This window comes from Scyliorhinus canicula, chromosome 14, assembly GCF_902713615.1.
Source record: "Scyliorhinus canicula chromosome 14, sScyCan1.1, whole genome shotgun sequence".
NCBI lineage: Eukaryota > Metazoa > Chordata > Chondrichthyes > Carcharhiniformes > Scyliorhinidae > Scyliorhinus > Scyliorhinus canicula.
Window position 1 is genome coordinate 83,799,282 of NC_052159.1, and position 20,988 is coordinate 83,820,269.

At 47.6% G+C, this 20,988-nt stretch overlaps 1 protein-coding gene across 14 annotated transcripts in view; it reads right to left on the reverse strand.

Moving 5' to 3' along the window:
* sytl2a (synaptotagmin-like 2a) overlaps positions 1-20,988 on the reverse strand; it is a 162,634-nt gene that overhangs the window by 28,479 nt on the left and 113,167 nt on the right. For 10 of the 14 annotated variants that reach the window (XR_005463175.1, XM_038818132.1, XM_038818130.1 and 7 more), the window contains 4 exons: positions 9,236-9,334; positions 8,274-8,327; positions 6,166-6,254; positions 2,585-2,698 (listed from right to left, as the gene is read on the reverse strand). Coding sequence is in view for 13 of the 14 variants with exons in the window: in XM_038818132.1 (XP_038674060.1) it covers positions 2,585-2,698; positions 6,166-6,254; positions 8,274-8,327; positions 9,236-9,334 (356 nt within the window). In the remaining variant the exon portion in view is untranslated. The remainder of the gene's footprint in view (positions 1-2,584; positions 2,699-6,165; positions 6,255-8,273; positions 8,328-9,235; positions 9,335-20,988) is intronic. The other 4 variants (XM_038818131.1, XM_038818134.1, XM_038818123.1 and 1 more) reach the window with 2 other exon arrangements.

The following is a 20,988-nucleotide window of genomic DNA, read 5'->3' on the forward strand; positions in this document are numbered from 1 at the left end:
TATCTGGGAGCGGGTGGAGGCGGCTTCGTGCAGGGGCTCCAGCTTGGCAGCCCTGGTCACGGCTCTTCCACCGCTGCCGCCGGCTAGGTACTCCACCAGCCCGGTAGTGGTGGCGACCATGCGGATATGGGGCCAGTGGAGGGGGCATGTAGGGGAGATGGGGGCGTCGGTTTGGGTGCCAATCTGCGACAACCATCGGTTTGCCCCCGGGAGTATGGAAGGGGGGTTTCGAGCATGGCGGCGGGCGGGGGTGGGAAGGGTGGGCGATATGTTCCTGGAAGGGAGCTTTGCGAGTTTGAGGAGCTTGGAGGAGAAATTTGGGCTGGTAAGGGGAAATGATTTTAGGTACCGACAGTTGCGGGACTTTGTTCGTAGACAGGTCCCATCTTTCCCACGCCTCCCGCCAAGGGGGATCCAAGACAGAATAGTCTCTAGAGGGGAAGAAGGGGAGGGTAGAGTCTCTGATATTTATAAGGTGCTCATGAGGAAGGAAGGGTCCCAGACGGAGGAACTGAAACTTAAATGGGAGGAGGAGCTAGGCGGGGAAATGGAGGACAGGCTGTGGGCAGAGGCCCTGAGTAGGGTAGATTTGACCGCGACATGTGCCAGGCTCAGGCTGATTCAATTTAAGGTCGTTCACCGAGCCTACATAACGGTGGCTCGGATGAGCAAATTCTTTGGGATAGAGGACAAATGCGCTAGGTGCGCGGGAGGACCAGCGAACCACGTTCACATGTTTTGGGAATGCCCTAAGCTGAGGGGGTACTGGGAGGGATTTGCGGGCATCATGTTATGGGTACTAAAAACAAGGGTGGTGATGGGTCCAGGGGTGGCATTTATTGGGGTTTCGGAAGACCCGGGAGTCCAGGTGGAGAAAGAGGCCGATGTTTTGGCCTTTGCTTCCCTGATAGCCCGGCGACGAATACTATTGGCGTGGAGGGACTCAAAGCCCCCGAAGACTGAGTTGTGGCTTGCGGACATGTCGAGTTTTCTGGGTATGGAAAAAATTACGTTCGCCTTGAGGGGATCTGTACAGGGGTTCGGGGGGGGGGGGGGGGGGGGGGGGGGCGTTAAGAGGTTAAGAGTAGAGTAGAGGGGATAAAATGGCGGGTAGTACCGGTGGGAGAGGAGCAGGCTTGTGCAGTATGTTACGATTGAAGTATTGAATGTACATGGATGTTTGCACATTTTTGCCTTTTTTGCTTTCTTTCTGTTGATGTCTGTTGTAACTGTTTACAAAGCCAAAAACTACCTCAATAAAATTATTTATTAAAAAAAAAAGATCTATGCACATGAACTCCTCAGGTTTCTCTATCTCACCACACATTTCAGAACAGTGCTATTATGTTTATATTGCTTCTTTCTGTTCCTTCTGTCAAAATACATCACATCAGCATGGTAGCACAAGTGGCTAGCACTGTGGCTTCACAGCACCAGGGTCCCAGGTTTGATTCCCCGCTGGGTCACCGTCTGTACGTTCTCCCCGTGTCTGCGTGGGTTTCCTCCGGGTGCTCCAGTTTCCTCCCACAGTCCAAAGACCTGCAGGTTTGGTGGATTGGCCATGATAAATTGCCCTTGGTGACCAAAAAGGTTAGGAGGGGTTATTGGGTTAGGGGGACAGGGTGGAAGTGAGGGCTTAAGTGGGTCGGTGCAGACTCGATGGGCCGAATGGCCTTCTTCTGCACTGTATTTTCTGTTATGTTCCATCACATTTTTCTGTATTAAATTCCATCTGCCATTTGTCTGCTCATTCTCTTCTATGACCTTTGCTGTCAATTGATATCATTCTCACTTATTTTGCCACATCTCTAAGATTGATAGCATCAGTAACTTTTGAAATGTTGTTCTGTATTCCAGTATCCAAGTCGTTTTATGTATACAAATATCAATGGTCCTAACACTAACCCTTTGGAAGCACCACCGTCTACCTTCCTCTAATCTGAAAAACAATCATCTACTACAGCTCGTGGCCTTAAGACAATTTTTTATCCACGCTGATACGAACCTCCTATTCCATGAGCCTCAATTTGTTAACCAGCCTTCGATATGGTACTTCATGAAATTCTCTCTTAAAATCATACAGACAAGATCAATTTTCTCTTGTTACTTTATCAAAACATGTAATTAGATTGATCCCTTCCCACGAGGCCATAGGCAAACCAATCAGAGCTTGCTGGGCAGCTTTTGGGAGATCCCCGAGAGTCTCATTAAATCCCTAAACCACCACAAACGTTGGAGGTTCATTAATGGGCCTAATTGACATCCTGCCATCAGCAGGTGGGATCCCTATGTCAATTTCATCCTGTCCCCAACTTAATTGCCAGGTTTCCTGATGCCAGGAATCCAATACAGAACGCCCAACTAATTGTCCCAGCCCCACTGCCATCATGCCCACTCCAACGGACTACATTAACTTCCGCTCAATGTTTAGTTTGAAATGCAGTTCATGCAGACAACAACCAACAGTGCTATCAATTTATATGAATGGGGAGGGAGGGCAAGATTGGGACGAACATACAAATAACATTGTTGAGATGAGGTTAGTAAAAGCGTTACAATGGAGTAACAAAAATGTTTTACATACAGAGGATCTTGATGCCATGCCAGAAGAGCTGCTAATGTTTGTTAGAGAACTTGCAATTGTCCCACGCCTGTCCATCTGGAAACTGCTCTCCGACATGGAGTCTGCATCATCATTCTATAGAACGCCATAATAAATCACGTGTTGTCAATTGCTTTTTAATAGCAACATCATCAGTAATGTGCCAAATATGCTACCAGATTTTGTTCTGTATTTCTGAACAACAATGCTGAAGTTCCAAATATGTTTTTGTTTAATCTCAGTATGGAAAAATCATATATTATAAACTAAAAATTATAAATGATTATTACATTAATTACATAAATAATTAGTACTATTCAAGCTAATTGGAAGGTTATTTTTAAAAAGAGCCATATCCTCACTATTTGTAAAACCCTTCTGACTACCTGCATTTCATTCCCAGAGGACATTATTTGACACTGGAGTGCTCAGAACTAAGCACAGATTCATCCCATGAATTTTCAAGAATCAAAGATATCATTATATTCAAATATACATTAAAATAAAACAACATTGCCCATGCACATATATAATTTTCATTAACTTCAGGTCATTAATTTACAACAATAGCTCTCACTTTAATTGTGCAAGTTTAGTATTTCACTTAGAACCAGAGAAGTGATACAGCACAGAAGGGGGCCATTCGGCCTATCTTGTTCAGACTTACCCAAAGGTGCCCTTTTTAATTCCATCTTCCTGCACACAACCCATAGCCCTGCAGATTCCAGCACTTCTAAACATCTCAGGCTAGATTTTACCAGCTTCTGGAAATGGGCTGAAAGGCAAAAGGCCTCAAAATGGTGGCAGTAGGCCTCAGAAGAGGAGCCCAGCATCTTCCCACCAACATAAAATATTCTCAGTGATGGGAACTTCAGCAAGAAACCAATTAAATGGCCAATGAAGGACCACTTCCCACCTTCATTAACATTTTATTAATTATAGGAGGGAATGGCACCATGTGGAGAGACCGCCCTTGCAACTTTGGGATGGGGAGGGGGTGCACAAATTGGCTTCAAAAGAAGGAAATAGTTATTGATTTTGTACACTGTACATGATGTCAGCAAACTTTTTTTTGTCTTGTCATCTTGCTTTTGGAAGGATATCCAATTCAGTCTACATTTGCAAGGGAGATTTAGTTGAAACAGTTTGCGATGAAACCGGCATGCTCTCCCGCAAGCGAAATCGGGAGTGTGGCGAGAAACCAATTATCACCACTTAGCCCTATTTCCATACAATTAACAATAAACAGGAACCACCCCATTTCCAACGGCCTCCCCAACAAGTGGTCACGCTGGTGCCGATTAGTACTCCTTTTGAAAAACGTGAACCTGGCGGAAGGGCTTCTGCAGGCAGCAGAGGTGGTGAGTAGCCATCTTTGCTCACAGGCAATGAACCCAGTGCTGGGCTTGCCACTCCCATGCTTGGCGGGGGACCATCCTCCTGAGGGGTGGGCCGCCATGGGGGAGATGGGTGGGAGAGGCGCTGGGAGGACAACCGCATGAGGCAGCGCCATGCCAACCCCTGGATCGTGTGTATCCATTCTGGGGACAACACTAGCCCCTGCCCGTCTGCCCCACCGACTACCCATAACCCCACAGACTGCTGAGGCATCTGGCCATGCGGCTGAAGGCTATTGCGAATAGGGAATTGGCAATCGTGTTTAAGTGAGCACTTCACACAACTCATGTGTATTCCCGTGGGTGGGCCGGCCATGTAGCTTGTGGGAGTCATTGCCTTGTGATCTTGCTTTTGGAAGGATATCCAATTCAATCTCCAATTGCAAGGGAGATTTAGTTGAAAATCAATGCCAGGTTCCAAACTTGAAAGTTTTAAAACATCTGAAAATGAATTAAACAAAAAACAAGTTGGACACAGGTCATGAAACGTATGGAGTTGAGAAGTTATTTGTTACCAAGTGTGAACTGATGCAGGCTGTGACAATCAACAGCAACCTAATTCCATCTTCATCTCCTGTTGGAGGACTTGATACAAAATCAAATCTAAAAATTATGTGCTGTAGCTCTGGAAGTAAATTCCTGTTGTAATTGTTTCTTATGCAAGTCTTGAGGCAGCCATTTCTATCTACGTTGTACCCAGAGATCCATCCTCATTTTCAGAAGGTCGCTCTACTTTCTTCACTAGTGGCTCAGTGATGTTGGGCACATTTTCAATATGGATGGACAGTGTACCTGAACACTGCGGGAGGCAACACCATACACGCAGCAGCCAACATCCGAACACCCAGGGGATGGGACACAGCTCCAGGGACATGTCCACAGCCAGAGGGTGGATGAGTGCTACGGGCAGGGGAAGCTGCCTGGAGAGATGGGCCAAAGGTTCGGAGGTCGGCCCGCATTATGGAAGAAAGTGGCAGAGGCATCACACTGGTTGTGCTCAAGTGTGTTTAATGTGTCACAAGTGTCAGACAGTTCCCAATTCCTGATGGGGCCGTATCACTTTCCCTCAACCGTGCCCCCTCCCTCACCCCCTACATACCTCCCCCAGGGGCAGCTGAAATGAAACTGATTTGCATCACACTAATTGGATACAGATGAAGGTCTGACCAGAATCTTCCACTCATGTCTGATTCACCGTGGTGCCAGTAGGAAAACATGCCTTTCCAAAACACATCTGAAATAAAGTGGCATGCAGATGTCAAGACTGAATGATATCTGGGACTATCTCCGGAGTTTGGAACGGAGGCCACCAGCAATCCTGGACCCTGAGACCTACAACAGTGGGTGGGGGAAGCATCTACAGGTGGATCTTCCAGAGTCAGTGTCATTGTGGTCCATCAGATTGTCCCCCGAGATCCATCCTCATTTTCAGAAGGTCGCTCTTCTTTCTTCACGAGTGGGTCAGTGATGTTGGGCATCTTTTCAATATGGAGACAATGATGGACTATGCGCCATCATGCCTGCTGTGCCAGTGGGCAATATGGCACAAAACACCCAGCTGCATAATCAATGAGATCGGGGCCGGAAGATATGGCATGATTTCCCACCGGTCTCTGCAATAGGAAATACTCCACACTCCCAGCCCTGGTTAGGAGAAATTATCATAGCTTTAATAATCTTTATTGTCACAAGTAGGTTTACATTAACACTGCAATGAAGTTACAGTGAAAATCCCCAAGTCACCACATTCCTTCGCCTGTTCGGGTACACAGAGTGAATTCAGAATGTCCAAATTACCTAACAGCACGTCTGTCAGGACTTGTAGGAAGAAACTGGAGCACCTGGAGAAGACTCAAGCAGACACATGGAGAAAGTGCAGACCCCACACAGACAGTGACCCAAGCCAGGAATCGAACCTGGGACCCTGGAGCTGTAAAGCAACACTTTAATCCTTCCCACCTGTTGTGATGAGGCTGATGTGTAATACTGAGGCACCGGCCTGTGTACAGGTCATTGGACCTACATAACAATTCATAAGAACTTTACTGTACATGACTACATCAACAGTTGTGGTAGAATGTCAGATAAAAAGTTTATATAATTCAGATTCATGGAAGTCAAATGACTCAATAAAAATACTGACGTTCTGAACCATGTTTTCCTTACCTCTGGAAATGCAGGTACCGATTTACTCAATCGTTTCATTCTTTTCGACTGTAAAGATGTATTTTCTGGTGATATTGGAATAGTGTAAACTAAACAAACATAAACATAACTTTTTGGTCAAAAATACTGAAGAAAATTTATTTAATGCAACAACGTACAAAATAATTTCACCATTAATAGATTCTACAGCATACAAATATAATTGATTAAACTACAGTGAAGGAGGTTCCGATTGCTTAGAGGCAGCAGTCGTTACTCCTGTAATCCATTCCAGCCCTGTTGATCTCCATGTAACCTCTGCTTCTGCAAATCCAAATTCCTTTTTGTCTCAGAGCCAAGGTCTCACTCGTATATAATTTTTCTAAAAATATAATCAAGGTGGCTAATTTATACATATTGATTAATAAATTTGAAAAACTGGGCAAAGGCTTCAAAATGATTAAAGTCATTGCTGGCTTTGACTCAAAACAAAATAAACCTCCTGGCATTCGGCATAGTTACCTCTATCTAGTTACCTCCGAAGTGATGCCAGTAACCCCTGTGACTAGAGAGATCAAATCCATGAGTACTGTCTAAAGACCATTTACATTTCTACGGCTAAGGCCTGGCCAATGGAGATAACAAGTCTGATAGATTTCCCTGAAACCTCTTTTGAAATTATCAATGTTCAATCCATCTCATGAACCCAGACAAAGGAACACACATCCTTTGTCCACTGCTAAAACCAGTTAATCTGCCTTGTGGACTGAAAAACTCAGACAAACATCTTGATCAACCATACAGCAACTCCGAACAAGAGCTTGGTCCAAGTGAATGTCTGACCCCTGTCGACACTATCTACTGGAACTTCTGAATCAGGGCCTACAAGACTAATTCATCTCTATGTGCCCATCTCTGCGTGAACATAATCTCGTCAAGAAAGTGAAATGTCCAGCATTAGTGTGCAGCTAGCCAACTCGTGTGGAAAAAATACACCACTGGATTTTTCATTCTGGTCTCGTGTGAAACAATAATTATTTATTCTGTGGTCTTTGCCCTGTACCTTTTTTTTCTATCCCTCTTTTATTATGCAAATTTACCAGGAATTATGAGGCAACAAACCCTCCTACTTCCTGAATTTGAATGTGTGCAAATAAATTAATCCCATCTCAAGTTTGCTGTGGGTTTTTCTAACCAAAGTTGGACCACATCAAAATGGAGGGAGAATACATTACCATTTATAACACTTTTGTTTACGGATGGGTGGTGAGGGGAGAAATCGGGGCTGTTTAAAATACATTTAAATTTCTGCCCATAACACTTGGCACCACTTCAAGCACTTATTCTAATTCTGATTTTAAATACTTAGATTTAAGTATTAAAGAAGTCAAAGTCTGAAAATACACTGATGTTCCTTATGGATAACTTAGTGAATACATTAGTTTAATAGTAAAAGTCTGTCATGTCAACATGTTATTACAAAAATATATGAACAAAAACCTTGATTTTCAGCCCTTGATCACCGTCAGACAGAACGGCGACACAGGCAAACACTGAAGAGAGATTCTCTCCAGCAGTACCTGCCGAAGCTGGAGGATCCCCCAACGGATGTCCCGGGAGGTGGATCCCGCGCCAATTGTCCGGCAAGGGATTGCAGCTCCATACGAGTGCCCGCCCACATTGGGATTGGGGGGGGGGGGGGGGGAGAAAGAAGGTATGGAGGTACCCGTACTCTGGATTCTTGCAAAAAAACGATGAGAGTTTGCTTAAGGATGTCACTCAATACAATCAGGATGTTGATCTGCTCAAAGCCTGCGCAAACACTCTGCTGGCATCACTACACATCACTTGATGCAGATCCATCAAGAACGTATTCCCAGATACATAACAATTAACACTGAGTTCTGATCGTGGCACCCTTTAAAGATGATTCCAATGATTCCCCGATCTCTCAGGCTTCGCCCTGCCAGAGTGACAGCATAAAACACACCCATTCATCGTTTTCCTTTGAAGAAGCTCAACACCTGGAGAGAAAACTGATGTGTGCAAGTGGAAAGCTACACACTAGTTTTCAATCTGAATCTGACACCGAGAAGAAATACGTTTCAGACTCCACCAAATATATTTACCATTGTCAGCACTGAGGATCATTTCTTTGTTTGCAGAATCCAAAGTATCTGACACTGTTTGACAAAAATAAAAGGATACTGTATTTAAGTCACTGATATTTGTAACAATGTAATGAAGGCAAGTTAAACAAAATCATTAAAACTTAAAGCAACAGAATGAATAACGGTTCTCGGCCCTCATAAAAATTATCCTATTTCATCAGCCGATGCGGGAGACATTTACTTTAATATGTTTATGCAGAAGAACCCCTTTTACTGAAATGTACTTCTAGTTTCCAGTTCTAGGTAGCACCGCCCACACAAATCTTATTTTAAAATAGAATTTGCATTGAGGATATTGAACAGGTTTTCAGTAACTGGTACTGTGACAGGTAATACCTCGGCTCTGCTCACTGCCTCACCTCCAATCTCCACCACTTTGTGATGTTAAAGTGACAAAAGCAAAAAATGTTAACATGTTCCAGTGACTTTATTCTTTCAGCAGGAACCAAACTCAATGGAACAGACATTTGGAGTGTTGCTATATTTAGTTACAATTCTATCTTCCCGTTCTAGCACAATTATCACTGAGGATCACAGAATCTCACATTAAAAATACTTTGTTTTCCCTTTTTTATAAACAATAAAAATTCATGGTTACAAATTAAATTAAACATGCATATTTTGGAAATTAATTTGCTCCCACTTCCCAACTAAAATGTTTCTAAAATTTGCTACAAGGGAAAGTAGAAACAGGAAAACTCGCCTCAGTCCAAAGAGTGAAATATATACATTCGATAAAGCATATACAATTAAATGAAACGTATTTAACGGTCTGCATTACATTTTCAGCTTTGTGTCACAAGCTAAATTACATCATGGATGCCATTTACCTGCTCCTGATAAGATTAGAGAAAGATTGGATTAATGTACTTATGGCTTCGAAAGTAAGGATAAGGCAGTTGATTAATTCATGTACTCACTTGAGGAGGTGGCATTGATATCCTGTAGACTTTTGTAAGTTTCATTTAAACGCGAGTTTCTTTTCAAAGCCGAAGCAGACATCTCTTCTTCCTCACCTGCTGGAAAGGGAACATCTTGACAATTGAAAAATACGATATTTAAAGAGTCCCTTAATCAGTGCCTAATTAAGAATAATCAAGATATGACTTTGTCGCCATATTGGAATTTCTGTACGCTGTGACAAAACATTTGCCACTTTGGACAGAATGGCACTGCTTGGTCAGGTACAATATTATTTGGTTTCAGAGTACAAAAGATTTTTTAAACTTTACTTGCCCTTCTGATTCTCCCAAAGTTTCTACTCTTGTCACTTGGCTAGCAACTACTAGCAGTAATTCACAAAAGGTGGAATTTGCATGCAAAGGTTATTCATTTGGAAATCATGTTTGACCAAATTAGAGTTCTTTGAAGTAGCATTTTCTGTGGCTAAAGGGTGCCCTGTACCAAGATTTCCAGAAGGCATTTGTAAGGTGTTGAACCAAAGATTATTGCAGAAAATAAAAGGTCAGGATATCGGGGGTAACATATTAGCATGGACAGATGATTGGCTTGCTAACAGGAAACCGAGAGTAGGTATAAATGGGTAATTTTCTGGTTAACAAGATGGAACCAGTAGTGATCTGATGTGGGGCCTCAACTTTTTAAAATTTAAATGACTTGGATGAAGGGTCAGAAGGATTGTTGGATGACACAAAGATATGTAGGAAAGTAATTGAGAAGGAGGACATAATAAGGCTGCAAAAATATATAGATAGATTGAGTGGGTAAAGATCTGGCAAATGGGAGCATAATGTGGTAAAATGTGAATTTGTCCATTTTGACAGGAAGAATTAATGGCGAGAGATTGTACAGCTCCAAGATGCAGAGGGATCTGGATGTCCCAGTGCATGAATAGTTAAATGTTAGTATCATTGTACAGCAAATAATTAGGAAAACTAATAGAATGTTTACTGTGTATTGTAAGGTGAATGGAATACAAAAGTAAGGAGTTATGCTTCAATTATAAGGGCTTTAGAGAGGCCACATCTGGAGTACTGTGTACAATATTAGTTTCCTCATTTAAGGAATGATGCATTGGAAGCAATTCAGAGAAGATCAATAGCCACAATGGGAGGGTTGTCTTATGAGGAAGAGTTGAATAGGCAAGGCTTGTACCTACTGGAATTTGGAAGAGTAAGTGACAACTTGATTGAAAGATTCAAGATCATGTGGGGTCTTGACAGGATGGATGCAGAAAAGGATGTTTCCTTTCGGGAGAGAAACTAGAAACTCACTATTTAAAAATAAGGGATCACCATTTAAGACAGAGATGAGGAGAGATATTTTTTTCCTCAGGGGTTGACACCAGGCCCATTCTACCAGAGCGTGAGCAATGCCCACTGTGATCAGGAATGCTTAAATATCATGTTAACAAATTGGCATGCCCAAGATGTAGCCCAGGAGAGTTGGAAATGGGATAACAAACCACGCAAAGTACCTTGAGTAAAGGGGATGGAAGAAAATCGTTGGTTCCTGACCTTTCATGGCGGCACATCAAGGGTCAGGAATGAATGTTTGATATTGTATATACATCAGGCGTAATAACTGACAACACCACCTCAGATTCCCCAAGATCAATCAAATGAGCTGGGAAAGGTGTCCGGGAATAATACGGTGCAGATATGGATGGAGCAAGGCAGATGGCGAGCATGTCCCAAATACCCTTCCTCAACCACCCACATGAGCCCATTAACCTCAACCCCTGGAGCTACAACTACAACCACTAGGAAGCCCTTAAAGTGCCCCAAATCCATATTGGATCCCAGAGTGGTCTTTTGGTGCAGTGCCCTGGTAGGAACTTGTTTGAGAATGTACATTAAGAGGTCATCTCAGTTGTACTTAATAGTAATCAGATGAAACTCCTGGGGTGGTGTGAGAGGCCAAGGTCCTTCTATCGCCGACTTCTAAATAAGAGGTGGGTCACCAACTTGCCTGCCTTGGCATCCATCTATCTCTGTTCCCACCACGGTTCCGTTTCAGGAGATGGTGGCTCCAACCCCAGCCTGTCCCCACACCCTACTATGAAAAAAGCATAGGCAGGTACTGCTGGACAGGAGGCGGGATCGCAACATCAGGAAATTCCTGACTGACTTCCGGTTGTGGCTATGCGGAGCTAAGCTGCACGTTCGGCAGCTCCCGCCAGGAACGGACTTTTGGGCTCTTTTTAGGGCCCCCAGCGGCACTTTTTCGATGATTCCCGATGTGGGAAGGAGTCAGCAGCAGTTCCCCATCGGTGTATGGCCTGGACCAGGAGTGGGGCAAGCAAGAGAGTGGTGGCAGCACCTAAGAAAAAGTGAGGGAAGAAGCACAAGATGGCTGCCGGCGGAGACCTAGAGGAATGGAGGCAGTGCACGCAAGAGCAGCAGGAGACTCTCCAGCGCTGCTTTCGGGAGCTCAAAGTGGAGCTGCTAGAGCCGTTGAAGGCTTCCATTGACAAGCTACTGGAGACTCAAGACAGCCCAGGAGGTGGCAATCTGGGAGATCCGACAACAGGCCTCTGAAAGAGAGGATGAGGCCTCAGCCCTCGCGGTAAAGGTGGAGATGCATGAGGCGCTCCACAAAAAGTGGCAGGAGCGGTTCGAGGAGATGGAGAATCGGTCGAGGCGGAACAATTTGCGGATCCTGGGCCTCCCGGAGGGGCTGGAGGGGTCGGACTAGGGAGCCTACGTGGTCATCCTGCTGAATTCGCTGATGGGAGCTGGGTCCTTCCAGGGGCCCCTGGAGCTGGAGGGGGCCCACACCGAATGAGCAGCCACGGGCGGTGCTGGTGCGGTTCCACCGGTTCGTTGACCGGGAGTGTGTGCTCAGGTGGGCCAAGAAGGAGCGGAGTAGCAGGTGGGAGAACGCGGTGGTGCTGATCTACCAGGACTGGAATGCGGAGGCGGCTAAGCGGAGGGCCGGGTACAACCGGACGAAGGCGGTGCTACACAGCAAAGGAGTGAAGTTTGGCATGTTGCAGCCGCCGCATTCGTGGGTCACCTACAAGGACCGACACTTTTACTTCGAGTCCCCGGAGGAGGCGTGGGCCTTTGTGCAGGCCGGAAGTTGGACTCAAACTGAGGGTTGGGTGCGGGGGTCTGTACGTAACTGTGTTATTTTCTGAGGGGGGGCTTTCTGTTAAATGCTGGTTGTGTGTGGATTTCAGGGCGGGCGGGGCACTGTCTTTTTGCGTGGGTTCGGTGGATGGGCTCGAGGTGGGGGGGTAGATTTGTAGTGTGGGGAGCTGATGGTGGGAAGGGGGCTGGGGCCCCGCGAGGGGCTTGGGCCAACAATGGGAGCTGCCTTAGAGGAGGCGGGGCCGGGCAGGTGGAACGCGCGGGCTTTTTCCCGCGCTGAGGGTGGATGGGGGCGGGGTTGGAGCTGAGAAGCGCTGGCTTTTTTTACTTTTTTTCCTGTGTGAGAGCTGGGGGGGGGGGGGGGGGGGGGGGGGGGGGGAGAGGAGAGCCTGCTGGTGGGCACTGGGGAGGAGGGGTAGCCCCACGCTGGTAGGGGTCGGAGGAGTGGCGGGAGTTGCCGGGGTCAGGTGGAGTCAGCTGACTTACGGAAGTATTATGGAGGAAGTAACGTGGCTAGGAGGGGTCCTAGCTTTGGGGGGGTACCGGGTTACTGCTGGAATGGTCAGGAAGGAGCTGGCGTATGCAGGGGGGGTCGGGATGGGGGGTTGCCGCCGTGGGGAAGGGCCGAGCGGGGGGCGCTGGCCAGTGGCGGGCAGGGGAAGGGCTATAGCTAGTCGGCGGGGGAGGGGGGCAGGGAGCCCCCTGATCCGGCTGATAACTTGGAATGTGAGGGGGCTGAATGGGCCGGTCAAACGGGCCCGTGTGTTTACGCACCTGAAGTGGCTGAAGGCGGACGTGGCTATGCTCCAGGAAACGCACCTGAAGGTGGCGGGCCAGGTTAGACTGGGGAAGGGATGGGTAGGCCAAGTGTTTCATTCGGGGCTGGATGCAAAAAAATGGGGGGTGGCGATCCTGGTGGGAAAGAGAGTGTCATTTGAGGCGTCAAATGTGGTGGCGGACAGCGGCAGGAGGTATGTGATGGTGAGTGGCAAGCTGCAGGGGGAGCGGGTGGTGCTGGTGAACGTATACGCCCCGAACTGGGACAATGCGCGTTTTATGTGGCGCATGTTGGGCCGCATTCCAGATCTGGAGACGGGGGGCCTGATAATGGGGGGGGGGACTTCAATACAGTGCTGGATCCCCCATTGGATCGATCCAGGTCCAGGAGGCCAGCGGCGGCTAAGGTGTTGAGGGGGTTTATGGACCAGATGGGAGGGGTGGATCCTTGGAGGTTTGCGAGGCCGAGGGCCAGGGAGTTTTCATTCTTCTCCCATGTGCAGAAGGCCTATTCCCGGATCAATTTTTTTATTATGAGCAGGGGGCTGGTTTCGAGGGTGGAGGATGCCGAATATTCGGCGATAGTCATTTCGGATCATGCCCCCCACTGGGTGGACCTCGAGCTGGGGGAGGAGAGAGACCAGCGCCCACTCTGGCGCTTGGAGGTGGGGCTGCTGGCAGATGAGGAGGTGGGCGGGCGGGTTCGAGGATATATCAAGAGGTACCTGGAGACCAATGATAATGGGGAGGTTCAAGTGGGGACGGTCTGGGAGGCATTGAAGGCGGTGATTAGAGGGGAGTTGATCTCCATCCGAGCCCATAGGGAGAGGAGAGAGCAGAGAGAGAGGGAGAGGCTGGTGGGGGAGTTGGTGAGGGTGGATAGGAGATACGCGGAGGCTCCGGAGGAGGGATTGCTGGGGGAGCGGCGTAGTCTTCAGGCCAAGTTCAACTTACTGACCACCAGAAAGGCGGAAGCTCAGTGGTGGAAGGCACAGGGAACGGTTTATGAATATGGGGAGAAGGCGAGTAGGATGCTGGCGCATCAGCTCCGTAAGCGGGATGCGGCCAGGGAGATTGGTGGAGTTAAGGATAGGGGAGGGAATGTGGTGCGAAGGGGGGTAGACATCAATGGGGTCTTTGGGGACTTTTACGGGGAATTGTATCGGTCTGAACCCCCAGCGGAGGGGGGGGGAATGGGGCGCTTCTTGGACCAGCTGAGATTCCCAAAGGTGGAGGAGGGGCAGGTGGAGGGACTGGGGGTGCAGATTGAGCTGGTCAAAGGGATAGGGAGCATGCAGTCGGGGAAAGCGCCGGGGCCGGATGGGTTCCCGGTCGAATTCTATAAAATGTATGCAGACCTGCTGGGTCCCCTGTTGGTTAGGACCTTTAACGAGGCGAGGGAGCTTTGCCCCCGACTATGTCCCGGGCGCTAATTTCCTTGATCCTTAAGCGGGACAAGGACCCCCTGCAGTGTGGATCATACAGGCCGATCGCGCTGTTAAATGTAGACGCCAGGCTGTTGGCGAAGATCTTGGCCACAAGGATAGAGGACTGTGTGCCGTGGGTCATCCACAAGGACCAGACAGGGTTCGTGAAGGGAAGACAGCGGAACACCAACAAACGGAGGCTCTTGAATGTCATTATGATGCCGGCGGTATGAAATGAAATGAAAATTGCTTACTGTCACGAGTAGGCTTCAATGAAGTTACTGTGAAAAGCCCCTAGTCGCCACATTCCGGCGCCTGTCCGGGGAGGCTGGTACGGTAGCGGGGGAAGCGGAGATAGTGGTGGCGCTAGACGCGGAGAAGGCCTTTGATAGGGTTGAGTGGAGGTACTTGTGGGAGGTGCTGGAAAGGTTTGGGTTTGGGGAGCGGTTTGTCAGATGGGTGAGGTTGTTATACGAGGCCCCGATGGCGAGCGTGGCCACGAATAGGAGATCGGAGTACTTTTGGTTATACCGAGGGACGAGATAGGGGTGTCCCTTGTCCCCCTTGCTCTTTGCGTTGGGGATCGAACCCCTGGCCATGGCGTTGAGGGAGTCGAGGAACTGGAGGGGACTGGTGCGGGGTGGGGAGGAGCACCGAATGTCGCTTTATGCAGATGACTTATTGCTATATGTGGCGGACCCAGTGGGGGGAATGCCGGAGGTGATGAAGGTTCTCAGGGACTTTGGGGACTTCTCAGGGTATAAGCTCAACCTGGGTAAGAGCGAGCTGTTCGTCATGCACCCGGGGGACCAGGAGATGGGGATTGGTAGGCTCCCACTAAAAAGGGCGGAGAGGAGCTTTAGGTACCTGGGAGTCCAGGTGGCCAGGAGCTGGGGGGCCCTACACAGACTTAATCTTACAAGGCTGGTGGAGCAAATGGAGGAGAGGAGTTTAAAAGATGGGACATGTTGCTGTCGCTGAAGGGCAGGGTGCAGTAAGTCAAGATGACGGTGCTCCCGAGGTTTTTGTTCCTGTTCCAGTGCCTCCCCATCCTTATCCCGAAGGCCTTTTTTAGGAGGGTCAACAGGAGAATTACGGGATTTGTATGGGCGCACGGGACCCCGAGGGTGAGAAGGGTGTTTTTGGAACGGGGCAGGGATAGGGGGGTCTGGCGCTGCCCAACCTCTGTGGGTACTATTGGGCTGCCAACGCAGCGATGGTGCGTAAGTGGGTAATGGACGGGGAAGGGGCAGCATGGAAGAGGATGGAGATGGCGTCCTGTGTGGACACGAGCTTGAAGGCGCTGGTAACGGCGCCGTTGCCGCTCCCTCCAACGAGGTATACCACGAGCCCGGTGGTGGCGGCTCCCCTCAAAATTTGGGGGCAATGGAGATGGCACAGGGGGGAGGTGGGGGTCTCGATGGGGTCCCTGATACGGGGAAAACCACCGGTTTGTTCCAGGGAGAATCGATGGCGGGTTCCTGAGTTGGCACAGGGCAGGTGTTAGGAGGTTAAGGGACCTGTTTGTAGATGGGAAGTTTGCGAGCCTAGGTGAGTTAGAGGAGAAGTTTGGGCTCCCCCCGGGGAACATTTATAGGTATATGCAGGTAAGGGCATTTGCCAGGCGGCACGTGGTGGGGTTCCCTCTATTGCCCCCATGTGGGGTCCAGGACAGGGTGCTTTCGGGGGTGTGGGTTGGAGGGGGGAGGATTTCGGACATATACCAAGTGATGCAGGAGGTAGACGAGGCCTTGGTGGAGGAGCTGAAGGGTAAATGGGAAGAGGAGCTGGGTGAGGAGATTGTGGAGGGGACGTGGGCGGATGCTCTGGAAAGAGTGAACTCCTCCTCTTCATGTGCGAGGCTTAGCCTCATACAGTTCAAGATGCTGCATAGGGCTCATATGACCGGGACGAGGATGAGTAGGTTCTTTGGGGGCGAAGACAGGTGTATTAGGTGCTCGAGGAGCCCAGCGAACCATGCCCATATGTTCTGGGCATGCCCAGCGCTGGGGGAATTTTGGAAGGGGGTAGCAAGCACGTTGTCGAGGGTGGTAGGATCCAGGGTCAAGCCAGGCTGGGGACTCGCAATATTTGGGGTTGCAGTGGAGCCGAGAGTGCAGGAGGCGATTTTTAAAAAAAAAGGAAATTCCTGACTCATGATTCTCACCTCAAAAGGGAAAGTCAGGCCCATATCTTTACAATTGAATCACTAGCCCAATGCACCATGACTATATTTCTAATCACTAGCCCAATGCACCATGACTATATTTCTAATCACTAGCCCAATGCACCATGACTATATTTCTAATCACTAGCCCAATGCACCATGACTATATTTCTAATCACTAGCCCAATGCACCATGACTATATTTCTAATCACTAGCCCAATGCACCATGACTATATTTATCACCTACCAACAACTAAAAACAATGCTCATGGGCAGCACGGTGGCCTAGTGGTTAGCACAACCGCCTCACGGCGCTGAGGTCCCAGGTTCGATTCTGGGTCACTGTCCGTGTGGAGTTTGCACATTCTCCCCGTGTCTGCGTGGGTTTCGCCCCCACAACCCAAAAATGTGCAGAGTGCATGTCCAGGGACATGAGAAGTCTTTGGCAGGTAGGATCAAGGAAAACCCAAAAGCTTTCTATAGGTATGTCAGGAATAAAAGAATGACTAGGGTAAGAGTAGGGCCAGTCAAGGACAGTGGTGGGAAGTTGTGTGTGGAGGCTGAGGAGATAAGCGAGATACTAAATGAATACTTTTCGTCAGTATTCACTCAAGAAAAAGATAATATTGTGGAGGAGAATGCTGAGACCCAGGCTATTAGAATAGATGGCATTGAGGTGCGTAGGGAAGAAGTGTTGGCAATTCTGGACAAGGTGAAAATAGATAAGTCCCCGGGGCCGGATGGGATTTATCCTAGGATTCTCTGGGAAGCCAGGGAAGAGATTGCTGAGCCTTTGGCTTTGATTTTTAGGTCATCATTGGCTACAGGAATAGTGCCAGAGGATTGGAGGATAGCAAATGTGGTCCCTTTGTTCAAGAAGGGGAGTAGAGATAACCCCGGTAACTATAGGCCGGTGAGCCTAACGTCTGTGGTGGGTAAAGTCTTGGAGAGGATTATAAAAGATACGATTTATAATCATCTAGATAGGAATAATATGATTAGGGACAGTCAGCATGGTTTTGTGAAGGGTAGGTCATGCCTCACAAACCTTATCGAGTTCTTTGAGAAGGTGACTGAACAGGTAGACGAGGGTAGAGCAGTTGATGTGGTGTATATGGATTTCAGTAAAGCGTTTGATAAGGTTCCCCACGGTCGTCTATTGCAGAAAATACGGAGGCTGGGGATTGAGGGTGATTTAGAGATGTGGATCAGAAATTGGCTAGTTGAAAGAAGACAGAGAGTGGTAGTTGATGGGAAATGTTCAGAATGGAGTTCAGTTACGAGTGGCGTACCACAAGGATCTGTTCTGGGGCCGTTGCTGTTTGTCATTTTTATAAATGACCTAGAGGAGGGCGCAGAAGGATGGGTGAGTAAATTTGCAGACGACACTAAAGTCGGTGGAGTTGTAGACAGTGCGGAAGGATGTTGCAGGTTACAGAGGGACATAGATAAGCTGCAGAGCTGGGCTGAGAGGTGGCAAATGGAGTTTAATGTGGAGAAGTGTGAGGTGATTCACTTTGGAAAGAATAACAGAAATGCGGAATATTTGGCTAATGGTAAAATTCTTGGTAGTGTGGATGAGCAGAGGGATCTCGGTGTCCATGTACATAGATCCCTGAAAGTTGCCACCCAGGTTGATAGGGTTGTGAAGAAGGCCTATGGTGTATTGGCCTTTATTGGTAGAGGGATTGAGTTCCGGAGCCATGAGGTCATGTTGCAGTTGTACAAAACTCTAGTACGGCCGCATTTGGAGTATTGCGTACAGTTCTGGTCGCCTCATTATAGGAAGGACGTGGAAGCTTTGGAACGGGTGCAGAGGAGATTTACCAGGATGTTGCCTGGTATGGAGGGAAAATCTTATGAGGAAAGGCTGATGGACTTGAGGTTGTTTTCGTTAGAGAGAAGAAGGTTAAGAGGTGACTTAATAGAGGCATACAAAATGATCAGAGGGTTAGATAGGGTGGACAGCGAGAGCCTTCTCCCGCGGATGGAGGTGGCTAGCACGAGGGGACATAGCCTTAAATTGAGGGGTAATAGATATAGGACAGAGGTCAGAGGTGGGTTTTTTACGCAAAGAGTGGTGAGGCCGTGGAATGCCCTACCTGCAACAGTAGTGAACATGCCAACATTGAGGGCATTTAAAAATTTATTGGATAAGCATATGGATGATAAGGGCATAGTGTAGGTTAGATGGCCTTTAGATGTTTTCCATGTCGGTGCAACATCGAGGGCCGAAGGGCCTGTACTACGCTGTATCGTTCTATGTTCTATGTTCTAGGTGGATTGGCCACGCTAAATTGCCCCTTAATTGGAAAATATAATTGGGTAATCTAAATTTATAAAAAAAAAAACAATGCTCATGACTTCACCTCATCCTCACACAACTAGTATTGTTGCAAGCCTCTCAATCACAGTGTGCACACACGGCAAGCTATTCAGCAATGGCAGCCACATCAGCAAAACACATTTTTTTCTCCTTTGCACATCAAGATGGCACACAACCAGAGGCAGCAGCTAACTGGTGTGATCCAGCACACTGTCTGACGTCACCTCCATGTTGTTATCACTACAATTGGAATGGCCTTGACTGAGGGTATAACCAGCAATGGAGCCGAGACCACAAATGAGGACTTTCAGTGGGGAGACTGGATAGTCCACCCAGTCTATTTGGTTGGGGGAGGCTATCATGATGCAATGGAAAGTTGATAGTGACCACTGAGTTTCAATCTTCCTTTTAGTTTGTAGGCAAGTAGTCTGGAAACACCATATTCTTCAGGTGTTGGCCCATCCTTAAACAATGGGAAGTGTGAATGCCACAAAAAGCTGTGCAGTACCCTCAACAATGTTCATATTTACCCAGATACTGTCCATCGTCCAAATGCCAAAAATCACATTATTTGCAGAGAGTATTTACTTTAAGTTTATAATATCATACGACTGTACTGAGCTTGAACCTGGCTTCAAGAGTCTTCCATCTCTGATGCATCAGTGGATAGTGAACTGGGAGATGTTAACAATGCTGCCGGTTGAATCCTGGGAGGTTTCCAACACAAAGAAATTACAGCCAGTGGCCGGGCTGTTTTGCCCTCCTGTAAGATTGAATGTTTGTTTCCAGGAGCTGGCAGAGTTCTGTGAGCACCTCTGTAGTAAGGTTCAGATGATGCACACACTGCTCCTGCATTAAGTCGAAGTAACAGAAGTACTCCTGGAAGACCCTAAGTGAGTGAGGCTTCAAGCTGAGAATCCTCTTCGGATCAGCTTGTCCTCTAATTTGTTGCCCTGCTATTGCTAGTTCCATCTTAACTACAGCCCAATGGGGATTGGGCATAGAATTTACAGTGCAGAAGGAGGCCATTTGGCCCATCGAGTCTACACCAGCCCTTGAAAGAACACCCTGCTTAAGCCCAGTAACCCCACCTAACCTTTGGACTCTAAGGGGCAATTTAGCATGGCCAATCCACTTAACCTGCACATCTTTGGACTGTAGGAGCAAATCGGAGAACCCAGAGAAACCCACGCAAAGTGCAAACTCCACACAGCCAGTCTCCCGAGGATGGAATTGAACCCGGGGCCCTGGAGCTGTGAGGTAGCAGTGCTATCCAATGTGCCACCATGGCGCCCATGACTGAATTGCAACTAATACATTAATGACTGGGAGCAAGTGACATGCCCAGAGTCCGAGCAGTTTCAAATAACCCCTTCCTCACAAGTGGCACCAAACCCTTCAATTGGAACAAGCTCCTCAAAACACCCAGCTCTTCCAAAAAACCAAACTGGATCAATAGAAAGTAATCAGCAACTAACTTACAGGTTATTGACAATACAATTAAGTAGCAATGATGGAAGATTCTTCCTATATTTTAATGCATATTTAAGAAAACGGATTATCTAGAGTGACAAAATGACAATGCTGGTATTAAATCAGCATGACTTCATGATCTGCCTACTCTGCATACTTCAGGTGCATGCTCAGAACACCTGCACTCAAATGGTGTTTGATGCAGGCCTCGCCCAAGTGAGTGTGCACAGCAGATGTCATTTCAGTACCAAAATGGCACTTGCAACACTAAAAGTGCTATACAGCAAAATTTAGTGACAGCTGATTATAAATGGAGAAATTTGAGACTGAACAAATTAAATTCTCAGAGTGGAGGTTTTTCAGCAGTAATTAGAATGCTGTTAAAAATCCAGTTACACCTCAGTCAACAAGGTGCAGCCCTTTCAAGGAGTCTAATAATATAATAGT